Source organism: Theobroma cacao, chromosome 6 (genome assembly GCF_000208745.1).
Source record: "Theobroma cacao cultivar B97-61/B2 chromosome 6, Criollo_cocoa_genome_V2, whole genome shotgun sequence".
Lineage (NCBI taxonomy): Eukaryota > Viridiplantae > Streptophyta > Magnoliopsida > Malvales > Malvaceae > Theobroma > Theobroma cacao.
In genome coordinates this window covers 23936602-23958771 of record NC_030855.1, presented here as the reverse complement: position 1 = coordinate 23958771, position 22170 = coordinate 23936602, and the positions used below count along the sequence as shown (strand labels likewise).

Here is a 22170-nt window from a genome sequence, read left to right as displayed (position 1 = left end):
TAGAAAAACTTGATAAAATGAAATGGAATTCTTTTTTTTTTCTGATTTTAACTTAAAAGGGAATATTTATTTGGATCAAAGCTGTTTCTTCTCCACATTTTGAAGTCTCTCAATGGTTTTGGTAGGGAAGTAAACTCTGTCAAGCTATTCGTGGTCTGTTTGGATTTATTCGATAGATTAGTTCAATGGTAATAAGTTAAGTTGAATTCGAATTTATAATATTTGACTTGAATGATTTATAACTTTTTTTAAATACTTATAAATAAAATAAAGTATATAATAATATTAATTTTTATATTTGAAAGTTTTATTTGAATTTGATATCTATATTTGAGCTTAAATCCGTTTTTAAATTTATTTCTTAAATTAGTGATTAATCAAACCTAATAGAATAAAGTTTAAGTAATTTTATTATTTTTTGAATCAACTTCTTATATAAAAAATTAATATTAAATTGAGTTCGAATCTTGAATTTTTTAATTGAATCAAATTCGAGCTTAGTATTGTGTTAACTCAACTTGACTCGAACATTTATAATATATCTTTATTCATGATTTACATTTACCTATTTATTTGATCTAACTGACTCGAAGAGAGAGCATAGATTATTAGATTCGACAAATATCTATTTGGATTGAAGTTGTTTATAAATTATAAACCAATGTCTCCAAATTTCAAAATCTCTATATCGATTTAGTAGGAAAGTAAACTTGTGACGTTATTCAATAACAATTTAGATTAATTATTTAATAAATAATAAAATTTAATTCAATCATTATCGAAGTTTTATTTGAATTTATCAAAATATAAATTAAATGGAGTTTGAGTTTGATAAACTTTATAAATATTATAAATATTTATAAATAAAATAAAGTATATAATAATATTAATTTTTTTATTTTAAAGTTTTATTTGAATTTTAGATTTAAATTCAATGTTGAATCATATTCGAAATTTTTTATTAAATTAATAATAATTAAATTTAATAAAATCAAATTTGAATAATTCTATTATTTTCTAAATCAAATTTGAATAATTATATATGCAAATTTATTATTGTTATTATTTTTAGATCTGCATAATTAGGCGGAGAAAAGATTATTAGTAAGCTCTACAGTTGAAGATAAAACGACCCGAGCTCCTGGGGGACCTGGCAAATGCTAAAAGGGAAACCGCGAGAGCTCATTTCCGTAACTTGGCATCTTGCTCTCTCACAGTGTCTCAAGTCTCAAGCCTCAATTTAGCAAAGAGAACAAAGGGCAAAATTCTGGGTTGCTCATAATTCTGAAGGCGTTAAGCCATGAGCACGACGCAACAAGGAACGCACTCCCTGGCATTCAGGGTGATGCGGCTTTGCAAGCCATCGTTCCACGTCGAACCTCCCTTCCGCCTGGACCCCGCCGACCTCTTTGTCGGCGAGGACATCTTCGACGATGCACTCGCCGCCTCTAACCTCCCTCCACTCTTGTCCAGCTACGTCAGTAAGTCTACGGACTCCTCCGATCTGACCTACGGCAACAGATTCCTCCTCCACCACCCCTCCGATGCCATGGGCTTCTCTGGCCTCCTCGTCCTCCCCCAAGCCTTCGGGTCTCATTGCATCCCTTTGTTTTTATTTTTGTTAATCGTTTTTTTAATTTCTTTTGATCTGATTGATTCTTCTTTTCCGGTTAAATTAATAAAGGGCGATTTATTTGGGAGAGACATTCTGCAGCTATATTAGCATTAATAACAGCTCTAATTTTGAAGTTAGGGACGTTATTATTAAGGTCAGTCTGTTTAATTTGTTGCTTTTTGATGAATTTGCCGCAAGATTTAGCTGATGGCTACTGATTACCTGCTGCAATGATAATGTGTTTGAAACGACAGAAAATTTGATAACTTATTGACATTTTCTTTTGTAGTTTGGTAGGACCTGTTCTTTCCCCTCTTTAATTGAATTTGACTAAGCTTTTGTGTTACTAGCATTGAAATGCGAAAAGCCCCAGATAATGTGCTTCTCTTTAAGCTTGTTTTGATTATCTAAATTCAATATTTTTCTATTTACTTGTTTATCGTCTCCTTTGAGATAAGTGCCTAAATGACATTTTTCTTGCAAATTCATGCACACTTTTACACTAAAAAATATGTATTAATTTTATACAAAACATAAAGAAGTCTTCTGGTTATTATAGGCAGAAATTCAAACAGAAAGGCAGAGGATCCTCCTCTTGGATACATCAAAATCACCTGTTGAATCAATACGTGCAGGCGGGCGTTATGATTTCATTGTGGAGCATGATGTCAAGGAACTTGGAGCTCATACGTATGTAATATCTTAGAGAACTGTTTTGCTGTCTCATATGATTGCTTTCATTAATTACTTTCCCCTAACTTGACCGTGATGTGTTGCATGACAAAATTTTAGGCTGGTTTGCACTGCATTATACAACGATGGTGATGGCGAACGAAAATATCTTCCACAGTTTTTCAAGTTCATTGTTGCAAACCCACTATCAGTTAGGACAAAGGTACCATCCCATGCCTTAAGAAAAGAATAAAATAAATCTAATGTACATGCTGCCCCTGGCGAGCACCAGAGGCATTTGTTACTTCTACTTTGTTCTTTTATTTTCTCTCTTTCTCGGCCTTTGTTATACTTTTCCATTCAAAATTGTAATGTTTCTTGTCTCTGTTGTGCAGGTCCGTGTTGTCAAGGTAGGTTGAGATTGACTTGAATTCTCTTATGTAAGTTTATAAGGCCCAGATATTCATGCTGCTACTGTTGATTCTTTTTCTAAAATGCAAAGTATAGAAATAGAAGGGTAAATATGCTTAAATGAAGTTGATATCAAATCAATTCCTAAAAGTTTTCTTTTACATCCTCTGTTTTATCCCACCTTCATGAGCATCATGGGAGGGCAAGGGCTACCCTCCATTATTTAGCCCAACCTCTGAGTTTTCTTATATATATATGTATATATATATATATTTCTCTTTTGGTGTTTCTCATTTGTGGCATTAGAAGCAAGGTGGGTGTGCCAAATGTGTGTCTTTCCTTCTGCTGCAAATCAGTTTCTGCAATATGTAAAACTACCATCTTATGATTGGAGTGCCTCTTTTGGTTTTATAATTGTTGGTCCATGACAAGTTTAGCCCATAGTAGCGCCAATACTATGACCATTGTCTTATCATCTGCATTATTAATTGTAAAAGCTGTGAGCCAACTTTGGCTTTCATCTGTGCCATCAAATCACATCCTTCCTGTAATGTATCAGGAAACTACCTATTTAGAGGCTTGCATAGAGAATCATACAAAATCAAACCTTTATATGGACCAAGTTGAGTTCGAACCTGCTCCGCATTGGAGCGCCACAGCACTAAAAGCTGATGAACTCCATCTTGCAGATAATCCGCCAACTGGGTAAGTAGTGGATATATCATTTTGATTATTTTATTGTTAGCAGCTTGTCTGTGCAGTGCTTTGAAGTTCTAGTTATTTTTCTCTTTGATTTTTTAAGCTAAAGCTAATATAGTCTTTTCTTCTTTATTGATAATCATTCACTGGCAGAGAGATCTTTAAGCAACCTATTCTTATCAGATCTGGCGGGGGGGTTTACAATTACCTTTATCAATTGAAATCGTCTTCAGATGGTTCTGCACAAGTGAAAGTAGAGGGGACTAATATTCTAGGTAAATTTCAGATAACATGGCGTACAAATTTGGGTGAACCTGGCCGCTTGCAAACACAGCAAATTCTTGGCAATGTAAGTTAAGCATTCTTACAAATTTAAAAGACCCAGTTTCATATTCTCTATTGTCAAATCTGTATTGAACAAATATCCTTTTTCTTAAAAAAGAAAGGAAAAACACTGTTGAATTCTTTATGTTCTGTTTATTGTAAGAGTTTGAGAATTGCATTAATTTCAAAAAGAAAAATATGAATTATCAAACTCATTCTGATATGTTTTTCCTCTTCAGCCCATCACATGCAAAGAGATCGAGTTGCAAATTCTGGAGATTCCATCTCTAATCAATTTGGATCGGCCCTTTTCAGTATGTATAATTAGAGGCTTTTCTTTTTGCATTTGGGCAAAACTTCTAGTTAAGTTTTTGCCCATCCTAACGTCAAAACTTTAGAGCACTGCAATCAAATTCCGCCTGCCCAAGAATTTCTTCCTTTGCTTTGTTCAGCTTAATCTTGAAGTGTTTTTTGAGTAAGTTTATTGACTTTTAAGTGACTTAATCACTGGTTTGCAGGTACACCTAAATCTCACAAACCATACTGATAGAGAGTTGGGCCCATTTGAGGTTTGGTTATCGCAAAATAGTGCACACAAGGAGAAGATTGTTATGATTAATGGACTTCAGACTATGGTATTTGATTGAATTGACTTCTAACATTATTTTAGCTAATTTTGGCCTACAATATCACGTTTTCTAGCAGCATATATACCTAAAGCTTTCCTCTATAGGGAGAGGTAGAGAGAAAGATAAATATGTTTAGGTCTTGAGACTTATATTTTAAGAACAGATTGATGAAGAGAGATATGTGGTAGGTGCTGGCTAAAGTGATAAGTCACACCACATAACATGTTTACATGAAAGGTATGGTAGGAATTGTTTTGAAATTTGCATTCTTAGAGTTTTTTGATGAAGAGGGAGATGTGGTTGTTGGCATGTAAAGTAATCTAGCCAGTCTGCATGAGAAGTATGTATGAAAGGTGTAGTGGTAATTTCAGTCCATGTAATTAGGTCATGACAACTGAGGATCACTTAAACCTGGCCCATCAACCCAAAAGTAATGGGATAATGTTTCTTTTATGGTTGTATTTATTTGTTCATTTATTTTTTTACTTTAGTTAGCATGAGGGACTTTGTACAGTTATGAGGTAGTTGAATGCCTTGTGCAATGTTGAACCTCAAGCATGACTTAGATGACTTGCTTTGGTTTGTCTTCTAACAAGATTATTAGTATCTTAACAGCATAAATAAATTTTAGTTATAATGCTTTTTTTTTCCTTGTTCTTTTTCTTATTTACTGTGATAGTCTTGTTGACACTTGTGTGCAGGCATTACCGCAGGTGGAGGCATCTGGTTCCACTGATTTCTATCTGGTATGAAAAATATTTCTGGACCATACAATCTCAATCAGTTTGTTTTAACTATGGCTTCAGCCTGGACTTGAACATGCAATCACTTAGTATCAAATGGAAGCTATCGTATTATTTGATACTGATTGTTCTACTTCTTCTCCCTTGTATAAATTTCTGAAAATGCAGTGAATACTGTTCACCAGTTGTGCTGCTACTCCATCTGCAGCTTCTTGATAAGCTGTGTTTCTGTTTATGTTTTCACTCCATTTATAATTTCTGGGTTCTTTGCATGTGCAGAATCTGATTGCAACTAAAGTTGGAGTCCAGAAAATTAGTGGAATTACGGTGTCCGACACAAGAGAGAAGAAAACTTATGACTCATTGCCAGATGTGGAGGTTGGTTTCATATTCATTCTAATATACTTTCTTGCCATCTCAAATTGGTAATATCAGTTTTAAGATGTATATTGCTGGTTCATTTCTGTTGTATCTTTTCATTGCATTGCAGATCTTTGTGGAGTCAGATTGAATTATCAAGCAGTTCTGATTGGCTAGGCTTGCTGAAGGTTGATTTATGTTACGAATTACTAGGAGAATCATTCCTCAACTGAGCAAAAGATGCTTTGGTGTGTAAGGTCACTGGCATTGATTAGATTGAGCAGCGATGAAGCAGCAAGCTAGTTCATTTTGTACCATTGCCTGTGATCAATTGCAAGGGTGTCTTTCCGCCATCTTTTTCTATGACTTGCATTCCCTGCATGAAAGGGCAGATGGCCTCCTTGAAATATGCCTGTTTCCATCACTTCCGAGGAATCAAATCCAGATCTACGCAGTCTGTTCATGATGGACACTTCCATATTTGTTCCTTGTCATACATTAGGATGTCAGCAAGCTTTATGTTTAGTCTACAGAACACAGATGTACTTGATTAAATTGTGAAATTAAGTTAAAAGAGCTGGAAAATAGCCGGTTTTTCAGGTGATTCTCGCAACACTGTTTTTCCAGCATATTAAATTTGAATTGGCAATACCCTTAGTTTGAATTGCTAGATTGTGTCATGAGTCATTATAAACTAATGTGTATCTACTCTATTGCATTGAAGTGTTGATGTACCTGAAACAAACAAGCGTTAATGCTTTAAAAACAAACCTGTTTCCCATCCGTCCCTCCTACAGATATGACTGAGATATCTTCAATATGCTTGTTCTTGAATCACACTTCTAAGTTGAGGAAAGGGGAAACCTACTTGCTAATCAGCGAATTCCCTTTTTTTTTTTTTTTTGCATTTTATTTATCAAACATGCCTTTTCATGTTCACAAGGCACTTTTTTACAGTGGCGAAGTCAGTTCCGACTGACCTAGGAAAAATCAAAAACAAGGAATAAAACCAAGAAAAACACTAAAATCAGAAGGAATACAATTGTGGGTCATGAGTGAAAATATGATTCAAGCTGTGGAGCCTCGCAGCGCCCAGTTGGCTTCGCTGCCCACGCGCGGCATGCTGCTTATTCTTGACTGAACATCGGCCTTGAAGTCGGCACCGCACATCACCCCTTCGCTATCAATTCTTGGCATTGCCTTCATTTCGCTCCTTGGATGCTCAAAACTCATCAATCCTTGCTCGCTGTGGAACATACACCCTGCTGGAAATGGTGCAAATGATTTAGCACAGCTTTCTTTTATGACCTTCAAGTTGTCTGAAACAACCACAGATCCATCAGCTGCAATACCCCAGAAGAGGTTAACCGCTTCATCTGCACCCTACACACCAGTAAATTATAAAACTTGTAAGAATATAGACAGTTGAAATCATCCCAATTTTTTCTTTTTCTTTTTTTTGTTTTATGAGCTTGGAAGAAGATCTTACCAATGCAGCAAATACACTTCCAGCCTTGCCATCATAGACCACAAATCCATAGCTTCCTTCAAGATCCTTGAGGACCTGATGGGCTGGGTAGGGGCCACGGTCCCGGAGGGTCCTGTATGCCTCGATGATAAACATTGCCTCGTTTGTGCCTTTTGACAGACCATACTGCCTGAGAAGGCTGCAAAGGTTGTTCAGACTTCCTAAGAAGATGCAGTATATTTCATCCACTCCACAAAACAACCTGCAAATTTTTCATCAGACCCAACAACTTTTGATCAGAAACATTAAACAAAAAAAGGGGGGTTTGTTCTGGTGTAATTAATGTGCATATAAGGGAACAGAAAGAGATACCTTTGGTAAGTGGTGCAAGGATTCTGTGGTGGAACATAAGCTAAGGAAGCTGCAGCTCCGAAGCCAATCGAGAATGCATTGTTGGGATTTGCAGAGAGAAAATCCTCGAGGATTTCCACCGGAAGCTTAGGCTTCCTAGATGAACTGACCGAAGCTGGACTGTGCAGTTCCTTCGGTGGGTTCACTAACCCTTTGTTGAATATTGCCAACATTTCTTGTTCCTCAATCAAACTAGAAATTCTCTTCTTTAAAGAGATCGGAGATTGATTCAAACCAAAGATAACACAGGTTGCTTGAGAACTTGAGAGAGTAAACTAAAGAAAGACCAAATGGGATATTGAAAAACGCCGTGATCCGTGGGTTATATATAATTGAGGGGAGAGCCTTGATAACGTGGCAACATTATCCAAAACTCGACAACCGATGCTTAGATTACACGTCAAGATCTGAAGGTAGATTGTTCCACAACCGCTTCTCCAGTGTCCTTGTTTTTCTTTTTCTTCTTTAAGATGTTAAATTATTTCGCAAAAGAGACAGGAACGTGGTGGTTTGGATTTTGCTATCTATATTTAAGAATCTTAAAGCTTACAGATTATTGTAAAATGAGCTTGGCCAATGATCAGGTGGGACATTAGGAGGGAACTTTTTTTAATTTATGCTTTCCTTTCAAATCCCATGCCTTTTCCATAGAAATTTTAAATTTAAGTATTTTACAACTGTTACAGAACATTGAATCAACGAAATGAAATAATAACATCGAATTGTTACTATAAGGTTTAATTCATTGAAATTGAATATATTAATTATCGTATTAATTTATACGATTGGTTTAAGAATATGATTTAAATAAATATAAAAGATTATATTTAACTTCTTATAATTTAATCATTAAATTATAATGAAAATAATAATTATAATTAATTAATACAAATTTAATACTGCTTTTATTATAATTTTTCCTTTTCCCCCTCGCTTTTTATTTTTTTTTTTCTCTCTTTCTCTCCAATTCACCAGCGATAGAATCTGGTTCCGAAAAGCCTCTATTTTTCTCTTTCCTTATTTCTTCTTTTCTTATAACTTAACATTTGATAAATTTGTAAAAAAATAATCATGAAACTAAATAAAAATTAACTATTCTATTCTATTCTATTCCTTAACAAGACAAAATAATGACATGGGAGTATCTAAAATAATTATTTCACATATTTAATGAATAATTTCATGATCAGGAATTACCATTTTAATTCATTTTTTGAATCGAATTATAAAAATAATCATCAAAATAAAAAATTATTAATCTCATGTAATTTAAAGTCCAAAAATTTGTATATGTGTATATAGACTTGCAAATTTACATATTAATCTTCATTATGCTTTATAATTATTTACATCATATAAATAAATTAAAAAATATCAAATTATATTAATTATTTAGAAACCGTCAAACTTTTTTTATGGGATGATAACTTGATAAGCACTTGCCTATTTTAATGTTGTTTTGGATAGTACCTTAGTGGGTAGAAGGGAATCAAGGAATCTGCCTAACGCGCTTATCCACAGCCACGAATTAAAAAGAAAGTGTGACGATGAATCCAGTCAGCACATTATTTCCCACGCTGACTTTCAAGGCTGTCTGGTGGCGACAGGACGAGCAACCGACATTCCACGTATGCAAACCAGACGGTCAAACAATTCCAGGACCTTGTAATCCAACTATGACGCGGTCCTTAGCCGGCCCTCTCCAGGTCCTAAGTCCAACAAGCCCCGGCTCGGTCCAAATAAACCAAGCCCATCTTCTGAACTAGGCTTAGCCTGGATCCCTGTTCTTATTAAAACAGAAATAGGCCCGAAATGTTTTGTTATCAACTCGCTGTGTTGGGTCTGAGTCCGGCAGCTTTCCTTTCAAATGGGTCCAAATTGATCAATTTGTTCTGGTACTTAGAAGTATAAATGGCTGTGTTGCTTGAAAGCCTAAAAGGAATACTAATTAATATTAACAAAACATTTCTTATATGTTTCCTTCATCTTTTTGTTCTCTTACTTGAACTAAATAGCAATAAACAGAGCACAACTTAACATGTTCAAAAGGAGTCCCAAAAGAAAAACTAACGACATCACAGAAATCAAACTAGTGCCTTATAAGCACTTTTTATATTAAAGATTACTATATTATATTAGGTAATATCTTTTCCTAACACATTGAAATTTATCATATTAATTGTTAATTACTATATTTAATACCAAAACTTTATCATTAAACATGTTAACTAGTATTTAATAACACCGGTTAAGTTGTTATTTAAAGAAAGAAATTTATAATTAATGCATTTGTCTCCTCTTGAATTTAATAAAAAAACAGTGCAAAAATACAACTATCTTTTCTAAACTAACCATCCTTAACTATAAGCATCTAATAATCGAACTCTAGTAGCTTAAAAATTGTATTTTAACTAATCATAAAAAGTACTTTAAAAAATCATTAACAAATCTTAAAAATCCTAACTTTTTTTATTTTTAGAAAATAATCACTATTTACTATATTAAAATTTTGTTATCATCAATAACTCGACTTAAAATAAAATGATTATTAGTATCGAGTCAGTTTCGAACTAATTATTGTACTTTATTTTGTTATGTTTAATTATTCGTATAAAATTATACAAAAAGATGCAAAATCTTGCATCTCTTAGCATTATTGGTAAGAATATGGTAAAAAATATGAGTTTTTGTTGTTAACTTCTCATGTTCTTGATCTTTCATTTTTAGGGAGTCATTTGGATAATGATTTGAACATTCAACAAATTGATTGATGGCGATGAGCCTACCAGTATTAGCCATTTCCTGTGTTTTCTCCTTGGCAAATTCAATCATCCTTAGAAGATCAAAGACAATAGCATTCGCCGGTTTGAGATACGTGGAACATTGTTCTAACGTAAGTACGGATTGAGTACAGTTACGTGTACGGGGTGGGACAGCGACTTGTTTGTCTTCACGTTGTAATAGATCCTACCGATGGATATTCTAGTATCTAAGTGAAACCGAACGCGTCTTAAGCGCGGAAGGTGATGACTGATTGCTATCTACACGTGTCCTTAATCCGACAGGTAGCATGGACACTCCGTGTACTCCCCATTCCTCTTTGTTGTGGTCATTGTAACCAGGCTCGTCTCGTTAGATTTTCAGGGACCACAATTCAGTCCAGTTCAGTTAACGTCAGCGCTGACGCAGCAAGGGATCGGGTTGCTCCTTGCCCTTGGCACCCGTTTTCTACAGGTGAGGCCTTGAACTATTTTTGGCCTCCAAAAATAGAAAAATAATACTAATTAATATCCACATTCGACCAATACTTCAACACGATTGGATATAATAACTGTACAGTAAAATGGAACAAATAGTTTGGATTAAACTCATGTGAAATCCAATTCAAAGTTGCAAAATAATTAATAATCCTAAATATTATTTTCTAAATAGGATTATGTTTTGAACTTGAAAATAAACACGAAATGTATTATTCAAATTCAAAACTATTCAATAAAAAAATTTGATTTGATACCTTTAGTTCTCACTTATACTTAGGATTGAGCAAAATTGGATTGACAAGGAATAATCCATTGAATTAATTGAATTTTGATTAAATCGATTCGATTATTTTCATTTCAATTTAAAATTAATTAAAGGTATCAATTTTTTAATATATTTGAATTAAATTTCAATACCCAAAGTTTATAATCGGACCTGCCAAATAATTCGATCATTAATAATACACTTTTAAATATACTTTAATACTTTTAACAATAATATCTTTATAAATTTTTAACAATAATTAAATAGTAAATTTTAACCTTTGTTCTAGTTCCTCAAAATATCAATTGGTTTTATTCATTCATATCTTAAGAGAATCCTCACATTTCTTTTTGTCATTTTCCCTTATTAATTCTTGATGTGATTTTCGTAAAAGAAAACCTGCCGGAATTTAGTGGATATATCTATAATATGGAATTTGATGGTTGGATGCAATGAACATGTTGAATGTGGTAAAGAATAAAGATCGGTTAAATGTCAATTTTAATAAGGGCTGTACGTTGCATCTTATTGGAAAATATTGGGCAAAGGCTGTACGTCGCTCAAGTGGCTTAACCCTTGACGATCCTCAATATAGTCAAAATTTTATCACGTTACACTAGAAAATTTTGTAATCCATAATAAAAAAACTTAGGTCATTTTTCATGCGGCAATGTGTGGTCTCTTTCAACCTTCATGTAAGTTAATTTTTTTGGACCCTTATGAATGAATGTTTTCCCCAATTTGTAAGAGAATATATATAAACTTCTGTCCTTTGTAATTAAATTATGACCTTTAAAAATTTAAGAAAATAGAGTATTATAATATCCGATAATTACAACACATACAGATATAGATAAGATATGAAAGTTTAGTAAAAAATAATAAAAAATCATATCTCAAAATATTTATATATATATATATATTAATTTTTTAAAAAGTTGGCCTTTTTTTTTAAAAAAAAAAAGAAAAGTAACACTTTTTGTTCTCCAAATTAAATTTAATATTTTTTAAATTTTGAATTTATTATTTGAGATTTAAGTTAGGCAGATGCATATACACATATGACAAGACCATGTTGACAAACTAATTATGATAGGCTCTTGACGCACTTTTTCCAATTGAATTCCAGCATTCCACAGATATCACCTCAGAAGAATTAGGCCAAAGTTATTTTTTTGACAAATGACCTTTAACTTTTTCCTCTCGAATGGGAAGAATTTGGAAAAAGCAGCCTGCCCAGGTTGAACCCGGGACTTGTCTTTAATGTAGTTGGTAAAAGAAATGAAATGACCGGCACGACCATGGGGTTTTTTCTGCATTTAGATTAGAAAATTGATGTATTTTCATTGAACTCGGGGTTTGGAGTCGATGGCTAGTAATAGATAAGGCAGCCTAAAACTCTAGGTTGTGGCTGTGGCTCAAGTTCACAGAGCTTTTAAAGCATTAATGAAGACTGAAGAGAAGGTCTTTCACTTGCACATCAGTCGGCAAAACCAACAGATATTCCCAAATATACCCGCCAGATCGCATTAATGGAACTCAATTGACAAAGGAGCATCCCCCAAGCGTTTTGGAGTAAGCAAATCAAATTTGCCGTTGGAATTTATCATGCTTTGAAAATATCTCCCTGCAAGGAAAAGGACAGCTCGTCCGTACATAAAAGCTTAAACATGAATTCTGTTCACATATCTTTCTCTGGTACGATTCTGTGCTGCTGAAAGATCCCAAGTTACATTAATTTCTGGACGTCGAGAGGGATAGTAAACGACCTGCCTGTTTACTACCTGCTCTCGGCTGCGCAAGTTAGGCTTAAGCTTGCTTGGTCTGGTATTAATATATAATTTTAGACTTGACAATTTTATATACGGCACCATATAAGTTTAATTAATTATAATAATTATAATAATTAATTAATTATAATTATAAAAATTTCTTAGTTCCAATTATATAATTTGGTTATAATAAATAGATTAAAATTGCAAGCTTTCAAATCATACTTCTGTAATATAAAAAGTTATATTTCTAAATGACATTAAAAAATAAATATTGTATTATATATAATATTGTAATAAAAAGTTATACAAATTATGATAAGAATGGCCGAAATTTATACAATGAAATAAACCCATTCTTTTTAACTTATAAATTATTTTGAAGGACAAACTCTACTTATATTTTTTAGATTTTTAAGTTTGTTACATGAATATGATTTTTTTTTTCAATTAACATTAAGAATTTTTTTTCACGATTAACATCATGTAGATAATTTCTATTCTTACAAATGATTAAGTAAAATACCTTTTACTATGAACAAATAGATTAACTTTGAATTGAAAATATTTTGTTAATTTTATTATGTATATTAACATATTAATTTTTTAGAAGAATAGAAATTATTCACAATTATATTAATTAAAAAACTACAAATATCATTTTAGAAAAGTTAAAATTAGAAGAGAGGTAGATAAAATTTACCCTATTTATAGTAAGAAATTATGAATGGTTAACCATATTCACCAACAAAAACCAACCAAAAAAAGTTTATCAATTGGTCAATAATGTTCGGTTTAAAGAGAATTAACACACTAGCCTTTTCACTTGCCTTAACCTTCAAGAAAAACTGCTTAATTAAACAATAATTTACCAAGACAAGTTGCCAACCAAACCCAAGCTGGCCCAATTTAAAATCTCTTTCACCAGTTACCAGAGGTTTGCATTAAGAAAATGGAAAGACAAATCAATCAGAGTCTCCCGATTTCTGATTTTCGAAGCAACACAATTTTCATAGCTGTAAACGGTTCTAATTCGGGCCCCACTCTCACTACAACCCATACCCGTTTCAAATATTATTACCCGGCTAACCGGGTATTCCCGGTTACTAACTTCCTATAAATATCACATGCGCCCACCGAAGTCCCCTCCAGCCCTTTAGTTTTGTGGAAGTCATCATCGTCCCTTCACACCGTGAAAACTTCATCGCCTCCATTTCTCTAGAAACATCCATTTAAAGAACAAGCTCTCTCATTTCTCTCCGGTCGTGCATGGCAGTGAGTTTATTGGAGCGTGAAGTATCCGACCTATGCCTTGGAAAGCCTGCGCTGAGGTCCCTCTCTATCTCCGCGACGGTTGGCCACGCGTTGTCGGTTTTGAAAAGATTCGGGGACAACTATATTAGCGTTTGGAACTGCGATCATCGTCATCTGCCGGGCGCCGCCAAGACTGACGCGGGTTTTGAGGAGTGTCGTTGTGTAGGCAAAGTTTGCATGGTGGATATTATTTGCTTTTTGTGTAAGGAAGAAAACCTGTCGAACCCTGGGACAGCCCTTCAGGCTCCAGTTTCTGTCCTAATTCCTAAGGTTCCTGGCCTTATCAGACATTTAGAACCTAACGCAAGGTTGGTTTTTTTTTTTTTTTTTATGGGTCAATGACGCGTTTTTGTTTTTTCTGTTTCAGTATTTATTTGAATCATTCAAATATATCAGTTTCTTAAGATATGGTAAAGCACACCATACGTTAATCTAATTAAATTCTTGTTTAATTTTTCAGCTTGGTGGAGGCTATAGATCTGATTCTGGAAGGCGCCCAGAATCTTGTGATACCATTGGAAAGCGGCACCACGAATTCCAGGAAAAAGCTTCTCCAGATAACTCTTTCTAATTCAACCCTTCACAACAACCGCGAATATTGTTGGCTCACTCAAGAAGATATAATCCGTTACCTTCTCAATTCCATTGGCCTTTTCAGCCCCACCCCTGTCAATCCGATCAACTCCCTTAACATCATCGACACCCAGAACATCCTGGCCGTCCATTATGATGACCCGGCTTCTTTGGCCTTACCCTTCATTGCTCAGTCCCTTGAGATGCAAACGTCCGTTGCTATCGTCGACACTGACGGCAAGTTGATCGGCGAAATTTCGCCTTTCACGTTGAATTCTTGTGGGGAGGATGTGGCGGCTGCCATTGCTACCCTTTCAGCTGGCGATTTGATGGCTTATATAGACTGCGGTGGACGGCCGGAGGACTTAATTCAGTTGGTGAAAGAGAGGTTGCAGGAGAGAAATCTAGAGCAAGCTTTGGAATTGATGGAAGAAGATTCAGGGATCTCGTCGGGAGCTTCGTTTTCATCATCGTATTCATCTTCGTCGGATGAGGAGTTTGGGGTGGGGAGGGGTGGGAGGTTAGGAGGGTATTCAGCTAGATTGGTGAGGAGATCAGAGGCGATTGTGTGTTATCCATGGAGCTCGTTGGTGGCAGTGATGATTCAGGCACTTGCACACCGTGTAAGTTACGTGTGGGTTGTCGAAGACGATGGAACCTTAGCTGGGATTGTCACCTTTGCGGGAATGATGAAAGTTTTCCGGGAACGATTGAGGTCTATGGCTTAGGATTAGTGTAGAAAGATCCAGAACATAACACCAGAAAACACAAAGAAAATCCATAATTGAACCTATATTTGGTGGTTATGATCCAATGTATAAATTCAGGGAGATTCAGAACCTTAAAAAGACAATCAACCTGAAGTAATTGACTTAATGGAGAAATATTTATGAGTTAAATGAAACGAATTTTAGCTTAGGAGTTTCAAGGCCTGTTATATTTGGAAGATACATGACATCCTCTCTTTCAGACCTCTTAACAAAGGCATGCTGTCTATAGATCGGTTTTGAATCATTTAGACATTGTCCTGTGGTCGGCACGGACCATGAAGAAATGTCAACTTCTACAAGACTAGAATATACTAGATATCCAATCAGTTTTACTATTATATTGTAGTATTCTTGCAGAATAAGCATTAACCAGAAGTCTGAATATATGTTGGAAATGAATAAAGAGCTATCAAACTTGAGAAAACATATCAACAAAAACATCCAAGGAGGTCCAACTATTTGGAGCAAGGCATCCTTTAAGGAAATTCCCACACTCAACAGAATTTAACAGCAAATTGTATGCATACATAGACCCTAGACACCGTTCTGATGCTTAGTGCTGTACTGCTGTTAGGTACCCAAGGGATGTAAGAAGATAATCAGAGGATGTATTTTCAATTGCCTTTTTATTATTACTGATATTATTGTTTATTTTACACAATGATGACAAGAAGCCGTACACGTTGATTTTGCATTGCAAAGAAAAAATAAGCAAATAACACAGGCCCCGAGCAGAGAAACTTAGAAAGAATGAATCATTGAAGTTTACATGACTGCTATCATAATGGCTAAAAATACCCATAGTTGAGCTCAGATATACATGATGATAACGCATCTCTTACTTGCAGATTTTTGGAGTCCATATGGAGTGCATCTTCATATAACCTCTTAGCCTGCTGTAGCAACTTCACCTTCTCTTTACTATTACCAGGCCTTAGGCGACATCTTTGCTGCAATGTGACTCCCCATCTAAGGAGGGCTGCAATTCAGACATATGCAAGAGTCAAGGGAATTTGCATATTCACTCAATTTATATTAAATTATACTTGCCATCCAGCAAACAGGAATGCTCTATTCCCACAATCCCAAAAATATACAGAAAATATAATCATGTAGACATGGCCAAGTACTAAGATAAAGTTTAGAATATACATAAATGGTTTTCTTAACTCAACCACAAGCAACTGCACTTTAATTAGCACATTGCAGAACATAATCTATTTTGTGCTTACATTTCAGTTATAACCATTAATCAGTTGCCAACGGTCATAAGAGTTTCAATTCAGTTAGCATATCAGTATTGTGACATCGCACTTCTTGACTGACACAAAGAACTTAGACATACCATCAGGTGCATGAACATTGCCTCTAGTCATCATGGCATCAAATTTATCAATCGCAGCCAAGAATAGTTTGTCAGCATCAAAAGCTGCTTCCTGAAATTGGAAAGATAAAATCCAACATTCATTAAAATGTTCTGCAATAAACACTTGTAAGGAAAAAGAAAAAGGGCCAACAAGGTTCAAAATGCCAGTCCAGATAAAACTGTCCATTTCGTAGGAAATTAGGGTAATGCCAAAACTTTAAACCAACCTTTAACGATCTAAGCCTAATGAAGATCACTCATCAAAAAGTTGATAAAATTGTTTCCTTTTTTAAGCAAGAAAATTTAAATAACAGACAACAAATTAAATTACTGTCCAAGGAAATGCTTACTGGTCCTATGTCTGCAATCAACTGTGCACGAAACGATAGAGCAAGACCCCAATTATATAGGGATCTCACATCATCTCCATCAATTGATAATGCCAGCCGATATTTTCGACCAGCCCTCACAAGGAGCTCTTCACACTCTTCACAAGCACTAACTAGGAGGGATACAATTTTATCTCTACTGAAAAACTGATCATCTAGTCCCTTGAGAACTCTTCCTCGTGGCATCTCACCAATTATGGGATCATTTCTAGCAAGAAGAGTTCTCAGCTCACGGCTGACATGTAGTTTCAATTCTCCATGAAGAAGATAAGTGTTACCTAACTGGCCCACAGCCAACAGACTCATGGGCTTCATCGTGATGGCCTGTGACAGTAATGTGGCAGACCTATTCAAGATGATATGTACACGCTCTTCATCATGTCTACCCTTCATATACTCCTTGGCTTCTCTCAGAAGACCACTAGCTTCTGTAAGATACTTATCAAAGATCACATCATCTGCAAACTTTGAGGATGAAGAGCTGACCTCATTCTCATGTGAAGATAGTTGATCAGCCAGGTAAGAATCATCTTCATAGCACCGCCTCTTTCCATATGCCTCATTCTCACTCTTCTTTCCATTGTGGGAAGACCTGCAACTAGATCTCTGGAGCAGCTGCTCATGCAGAAATGAGGCTTCAGTTTTTGTATGTTCCAATCTGACACTGAAATCCACAGAATCAAGCAGATTGTCATCATATTTCCATCTTCTACTCACATTACCATGACTAGAGTCAAAAGAGATGCCATGAGTATTCACAAACTGTGATCTGTTACTCTCATAATTATATTCTTCACTATCAACAAATCTCTTAGTTCTTCCACCCAGAAATTCAGACCTTATTTTCCCATTCTCCATATCAATTTCTATTCTACTATCTCTATCTCCATTAATAGCATAATTATTTAAAGAATCTTGAGCAAAGCCTTGATTTGAAACTCCTTTTCTCTTATTTGGTGAACTAGAAACTCTATCTTCCACAGCAGGGAATGAAACATCTCCTCGAGTTTGATTATTTAAATCAGTATCCACACGCTCTGACTTAACATCATCTTTTACTTTATTGGGATTCGAAGCCACCGATTTTTCTCCAAAAAAATTCCCAAGATATTGCAACAACTGAAGCCCAACTTCACCAGCCTCCTTTTTCTTACTTGATGGTTTCTGATTCTCTCTATAAGAGTTCCCTACATTATCCACAGCAGCTTCAACAACATTTCTAGCATTTGAAGCAGATAACCTCATCGATTCCACTAAACTGACATAATTCTCTAAATCACTTATAGTAACTCTGCTAGAATCAATAGCTCTTTGTATATTATTCTTCAACTTATTTACTTGAACGTCAAACCCATGAAAAAATTTAGCTAAATTCCTTAATTTATCACTATAAACTCTTAAAATTTCCTCCTTTGACCTTCGCTTAGTTGAACTTAGCTCATTGAAACTCCCCCCTTTAACAAAACCAAACGAAAAGCCAATACCAAAAACCAAAACAGAAGCTGGAAATACAATAATTGTAGAAACTCTGACCCTAGAAATCGCCAAGGCACAAACAAGTCCCAATAAAAACATAAAGACATGTTTCTTATCGTCGATTCCGATAGAAACAAGGAAGTCACGAAACTGAGTAGACTCACCCGAGTTGGCAGACCAACTACCGGGTTCAATATCGTCCCACCCGCCGTAACTCGGGGATTCAGCTGATAAAGAAGCTTTGGCAGGAGAAACGTCGATGCTTCTTCCGGGGATGCAAGAGCATTTGCCACGGGAGATGTGACGGAACCTTAAATTTTCTCGTGACGGAAAACGGAAGGGGAAGCCTGAAGGTGAAATTTGGGAGTTGGCGATTCTGAATTTGATTGGACTTTTATAAATTAAGGTTCTCATTTTGGGAGAGAGGAAATGATTCCGTGGACGGTTTTGGTAGTCATCACACTGGCGGCGAAGGGCTGATCGGGGCTGATCAGATCAGCGTGCTTCGAACTCAGAGGCCTATCCGTCTTGGTTAATTACGAAGAGTTATATGAATAATTTAGTATTGAGCATAATGGGCCTGAGCCCAGAGTTTTCTCCTCAGGCTGAGCCTTGACCATGTGGCCCTAAATTCTATCCAGGCCCAGGGTTGGTAATTAGCCAGACCCCTAAACCAAATGGACCATTCTTTCGAAGTTTTCACTCTACTTAAAGTGATATATTAAATTTATTATTATTTCTCTCTTTTTTTAACTAAATCGTTTCTCTTAAATGAGTATAATTTTATCATTTTGATTCAAAAATGATTAAAAATTTTAATTTTTTTTTAAAGTATTAAGTCTTCTTTTAATCGTAATTTTTTTATTTTGAATAAAATTAAAAAAATCGATAATAAAATTATATCTCTTTAGAAAAAAATAAATGACAATCGAAATAAAAAAGTTGCTTACTATTGGCCCCATCCTCTCTTTAATTTGTTTACTAAGAATAGTAAAAAAAGAGTGGACTTGCATTCTTGCAGTATTATCTAGTACTTGATTATTCTTCTTGATATGAAAACTTATCAACGTTTGGTCTAAAAAGTAAGGCTCCCTAGTGCTGATACTAATCCTTGATTAGACGAAATCGAATTGAGTTTATAGTATACTTTTTTTAGGTAAATGTTGGAAAAATAATAAATTAAATGAAAGAGACAAGAAGGCATCACATTCTTATAGTCTAATTCCCACATTTTATTTATAAACGATGAAGTAGATAATCATTTGTTGAATGAAATGTCACAATTTGTGATAACGTTGCTGCTTGATGAGTTGGACAGCACACATCTACCTTCAATGAACCCATCTGTCACAAGTACCTCTGCCCTCTGTTTCTCTACTTTAGTCGCCAATAGATTTGCAAAGGATTACTTACATTTTTTGGGGCTTTGATTAATAATAATAGAATTATATTGATATCTTAAAATATATTTATTTTATTTTTTAAAATTTTTATCTTTATAAATTTTCAACTTTATGGTTAATTATAGTGTATAAAAACTATATACACAATGGATCAAATATATATTTTTACTTTTTTTTTTAAGTTTTTAAATAAGATATATATTAAGAGAATTATACATGATTGGGTTTTATTTTTTCTTTTTGTTGCCTTAGATTATAAGTGATTTTCATAATGATTCAAGTTCAAGTACGATTGATCTAACAAATTTGTAACGATCAACTTAAATCTTTATATATATATATTAATAATTACATTCCATCTAATATGATAAAATATTATATTTAAATTTAACGATATAATACATTCAAAATATACAAACAAAGCACTAAAATCAAAAACATTTACGGATAAATTTTGCGTATATTTTTTTATTATTATTAGATAATCGGGGTGAAGCCTCCAATTTGCAAGATCAAGGGTTCGATCCTTGACTTAAGGATCACCCTCCCCTATATGGGAGGATATGCAAAAAAATCTCAACCTTAAACAATCAAAATTTAACATATATATATAAATAAAAGAGTTGTAAGTCACATATTTATGATTTACCTTTTAATTTTTTTTATCAGGGATCCATGACTGAGGACCAGTTAACGTATTAGTTGCAATGTTGGGTGTTCGGGCAACAACATTGATAGTTTCATGGCAAATCTCTTTCTTTAATTAACCCTACATTGAACAAACAATTTGGCATGCACTATTAAGAAAAACAAGGGAAAATAATTACCTTGGATTCCCAACTCCATTATTGTTGTATCAACCCCCAATAGATTAAACCTACTTAGAATTGCATAATCTCAATGATGGCCCTTATTAACAAATAATCCCTAATTATTACACTTGTTGATTGGGTTTTGGGTTTATCATTTATGGCCCTTACCAACCCCTCCTTTAGCTGTAAACTACGTGTTTATTCTCTTAACAAACCATTAGACACGATAATGTTTGAATTAAGGAATAAATTTTAGAGTTAATATTTAATACACTGCAAATGCATAGAATTTATATACTATCACTCAATCAAATATTGTTAAAAATTAAAAACTCTCAAAAAAATATTCATAATTTAAATAATATTTATTTTGAAATATTTTTAAATTTTTATTTTTTTATATTTATGAGGTGAGAATTTATGATTAAATGATAAAATATAGTTTCTAAATTTTAAGGCCTGCATGATTGGAAATGTTGTAGCAAGTGATATGAAAAGTCCAATAATGAAGTTAATCATGTACTGATTTAATTTATCTAATAATTGTATTATAAATAACACAATAATATTGGGTGGAAAAACTTTTAAAATAAATCGGTAGTGCAGAATTTACCCTCTCAAGCTTTAGAAATCCAGAAAAAAAGCCATTTTTAAATTTTCTATTTGAAAATTCCCAAAGGAATAAATAACATGACATCTCATCTTACACCAATTATACATGTGATCCTCAAAAACACTACTCTCGAAGTTTCATCTCATTGTTTAATATTTTTTAAACTTTATTCCTTAATATAAAAAATACTTATTTTTTAATAAGATGCTTTCTTTCATATATTGTACATAAATTTAAGGCATAGATAATGTTTTAAAAAATTCTTAAATTGTTAAAAAATTTAAATGTAATTTTTGTTTATTATATTTAATTAATTTTTTATAGTTTTATATTAAATAAAATAAGTATTTACGATAAGTGATTGAGTAATTATTATTAGTCAAAACATTATTATTTTATGTTCATGTGATACTAATGTGGTGTTGATGTGGAGTGTGAAAATATTACGTAATCACATTATCTTGTTACATTATTATTTATTATGACATATCTAACATATTACGGGATACAAAATGATAAGTAAAATTTTAATTAATGATAATTAATTATAAAATTTATTTATTAAAAAAATTAATTAAATGTAATAAAAAAATTTATTAAAATTTTTTAATAATTCAAAAAATTTTAAGTTTTATATCTAAATTTAATCACTTTCTACATATATATATATATATATATATATATATATATATATATATATATATAAGGTAAAACACAAATTAGGAAAACAAGGACGACTAATTTGTCTTTAAGTCCAAAAGTATTTGCATTTATTAGTGGGGCAGGAGCTTAGGGAATTGTCGTGACAAAATTCGTTATGGCAAC

General features: G+C 33.7%; 4 protein-coding genes across 4 annotated transcripts; 2 read left to right on the top strand and 2 right to left on the bottom strand.

The window, feature by feature from the left end:
* On the top strand, positions 1114-6102 carry LOC18596878 (trafficking protein particle complex subunit 13). The gene is made up of 12 exons (XM_007025609.2): positions 1114-1590; positions 1685-1769; positions 2175-2305; positions 2408-2510; positions 2683-2697; positions 3258-3403; positions 3551-3746; positions 3961-4035; positions 4240-4356; positions 5052-5096; positions 5373-5471; positions 5584-6102. The coding sequence occupies exons 1-12, from the start codon at positions 1301-1303 to the stop codon at positions 5602-5604; spliced, it is 1323 nt and encodes a 440-aa protein (XP_007025671.2). The 5' UTR covers positions 1114-1300; the 3' UTR covers positions 5605-6102.
* Positions 6301-7698, bottom strand: LOC18596877 (stem-specific protein TSJT1). Its single transcript, XM_007025608.2, has 3 exons — positions 7294-7698; positions 6943-7183; positions 6301-6836 (listed from the first exon to the last, which is right to left on the bottom strand). Exons 1-3 carry the CDS (start codon positions 7503-7505, stop codon positions 6522-6524), a joined length of 768 nt encoding a protein of 255 aa, XP_007025670.2. The 5' UTR covers positions 7506-7698; the 3' UTR covers positions 6301-6521.
* LOC18596875 (CBS domain-containing protein CBSX5) lies at positions 13769-15440 on the top strand. Its single transcript, XM_007025606.2, has 2 exons — positions 13769-14251; positions 14404-15440. The coding sequence occupies exons 1-2, from the start codon at positions 13899-13901 to the stop codon at positions 15242-15244; spliced, it is 1194 nt and encodes a 397-aa protein (XP_007025668.2). The 5' UTR covers positions 13769-13898; the 3' UTR covers positions 15245-15440.
* Positions 15896-19051, bottom strand: LOC18596874. Its single transcript, XM_007025604.2, has 3 exons — positions 17003-19051; positions 16632-16722; positions 15896-16265 (listed from the first exon to the last, which is right to left on the bottom strand). The coding sequence occupies exons 1-3, from the start codon at positions 18929-18931 to the stop codon at positions 16075-16077; spliced, it is 2211 nt and encodes a 736-aa protein (XP_007025666.2). The 5' UTR covers positions 18932-19051; the 3' UTR covers positions 15896-16074.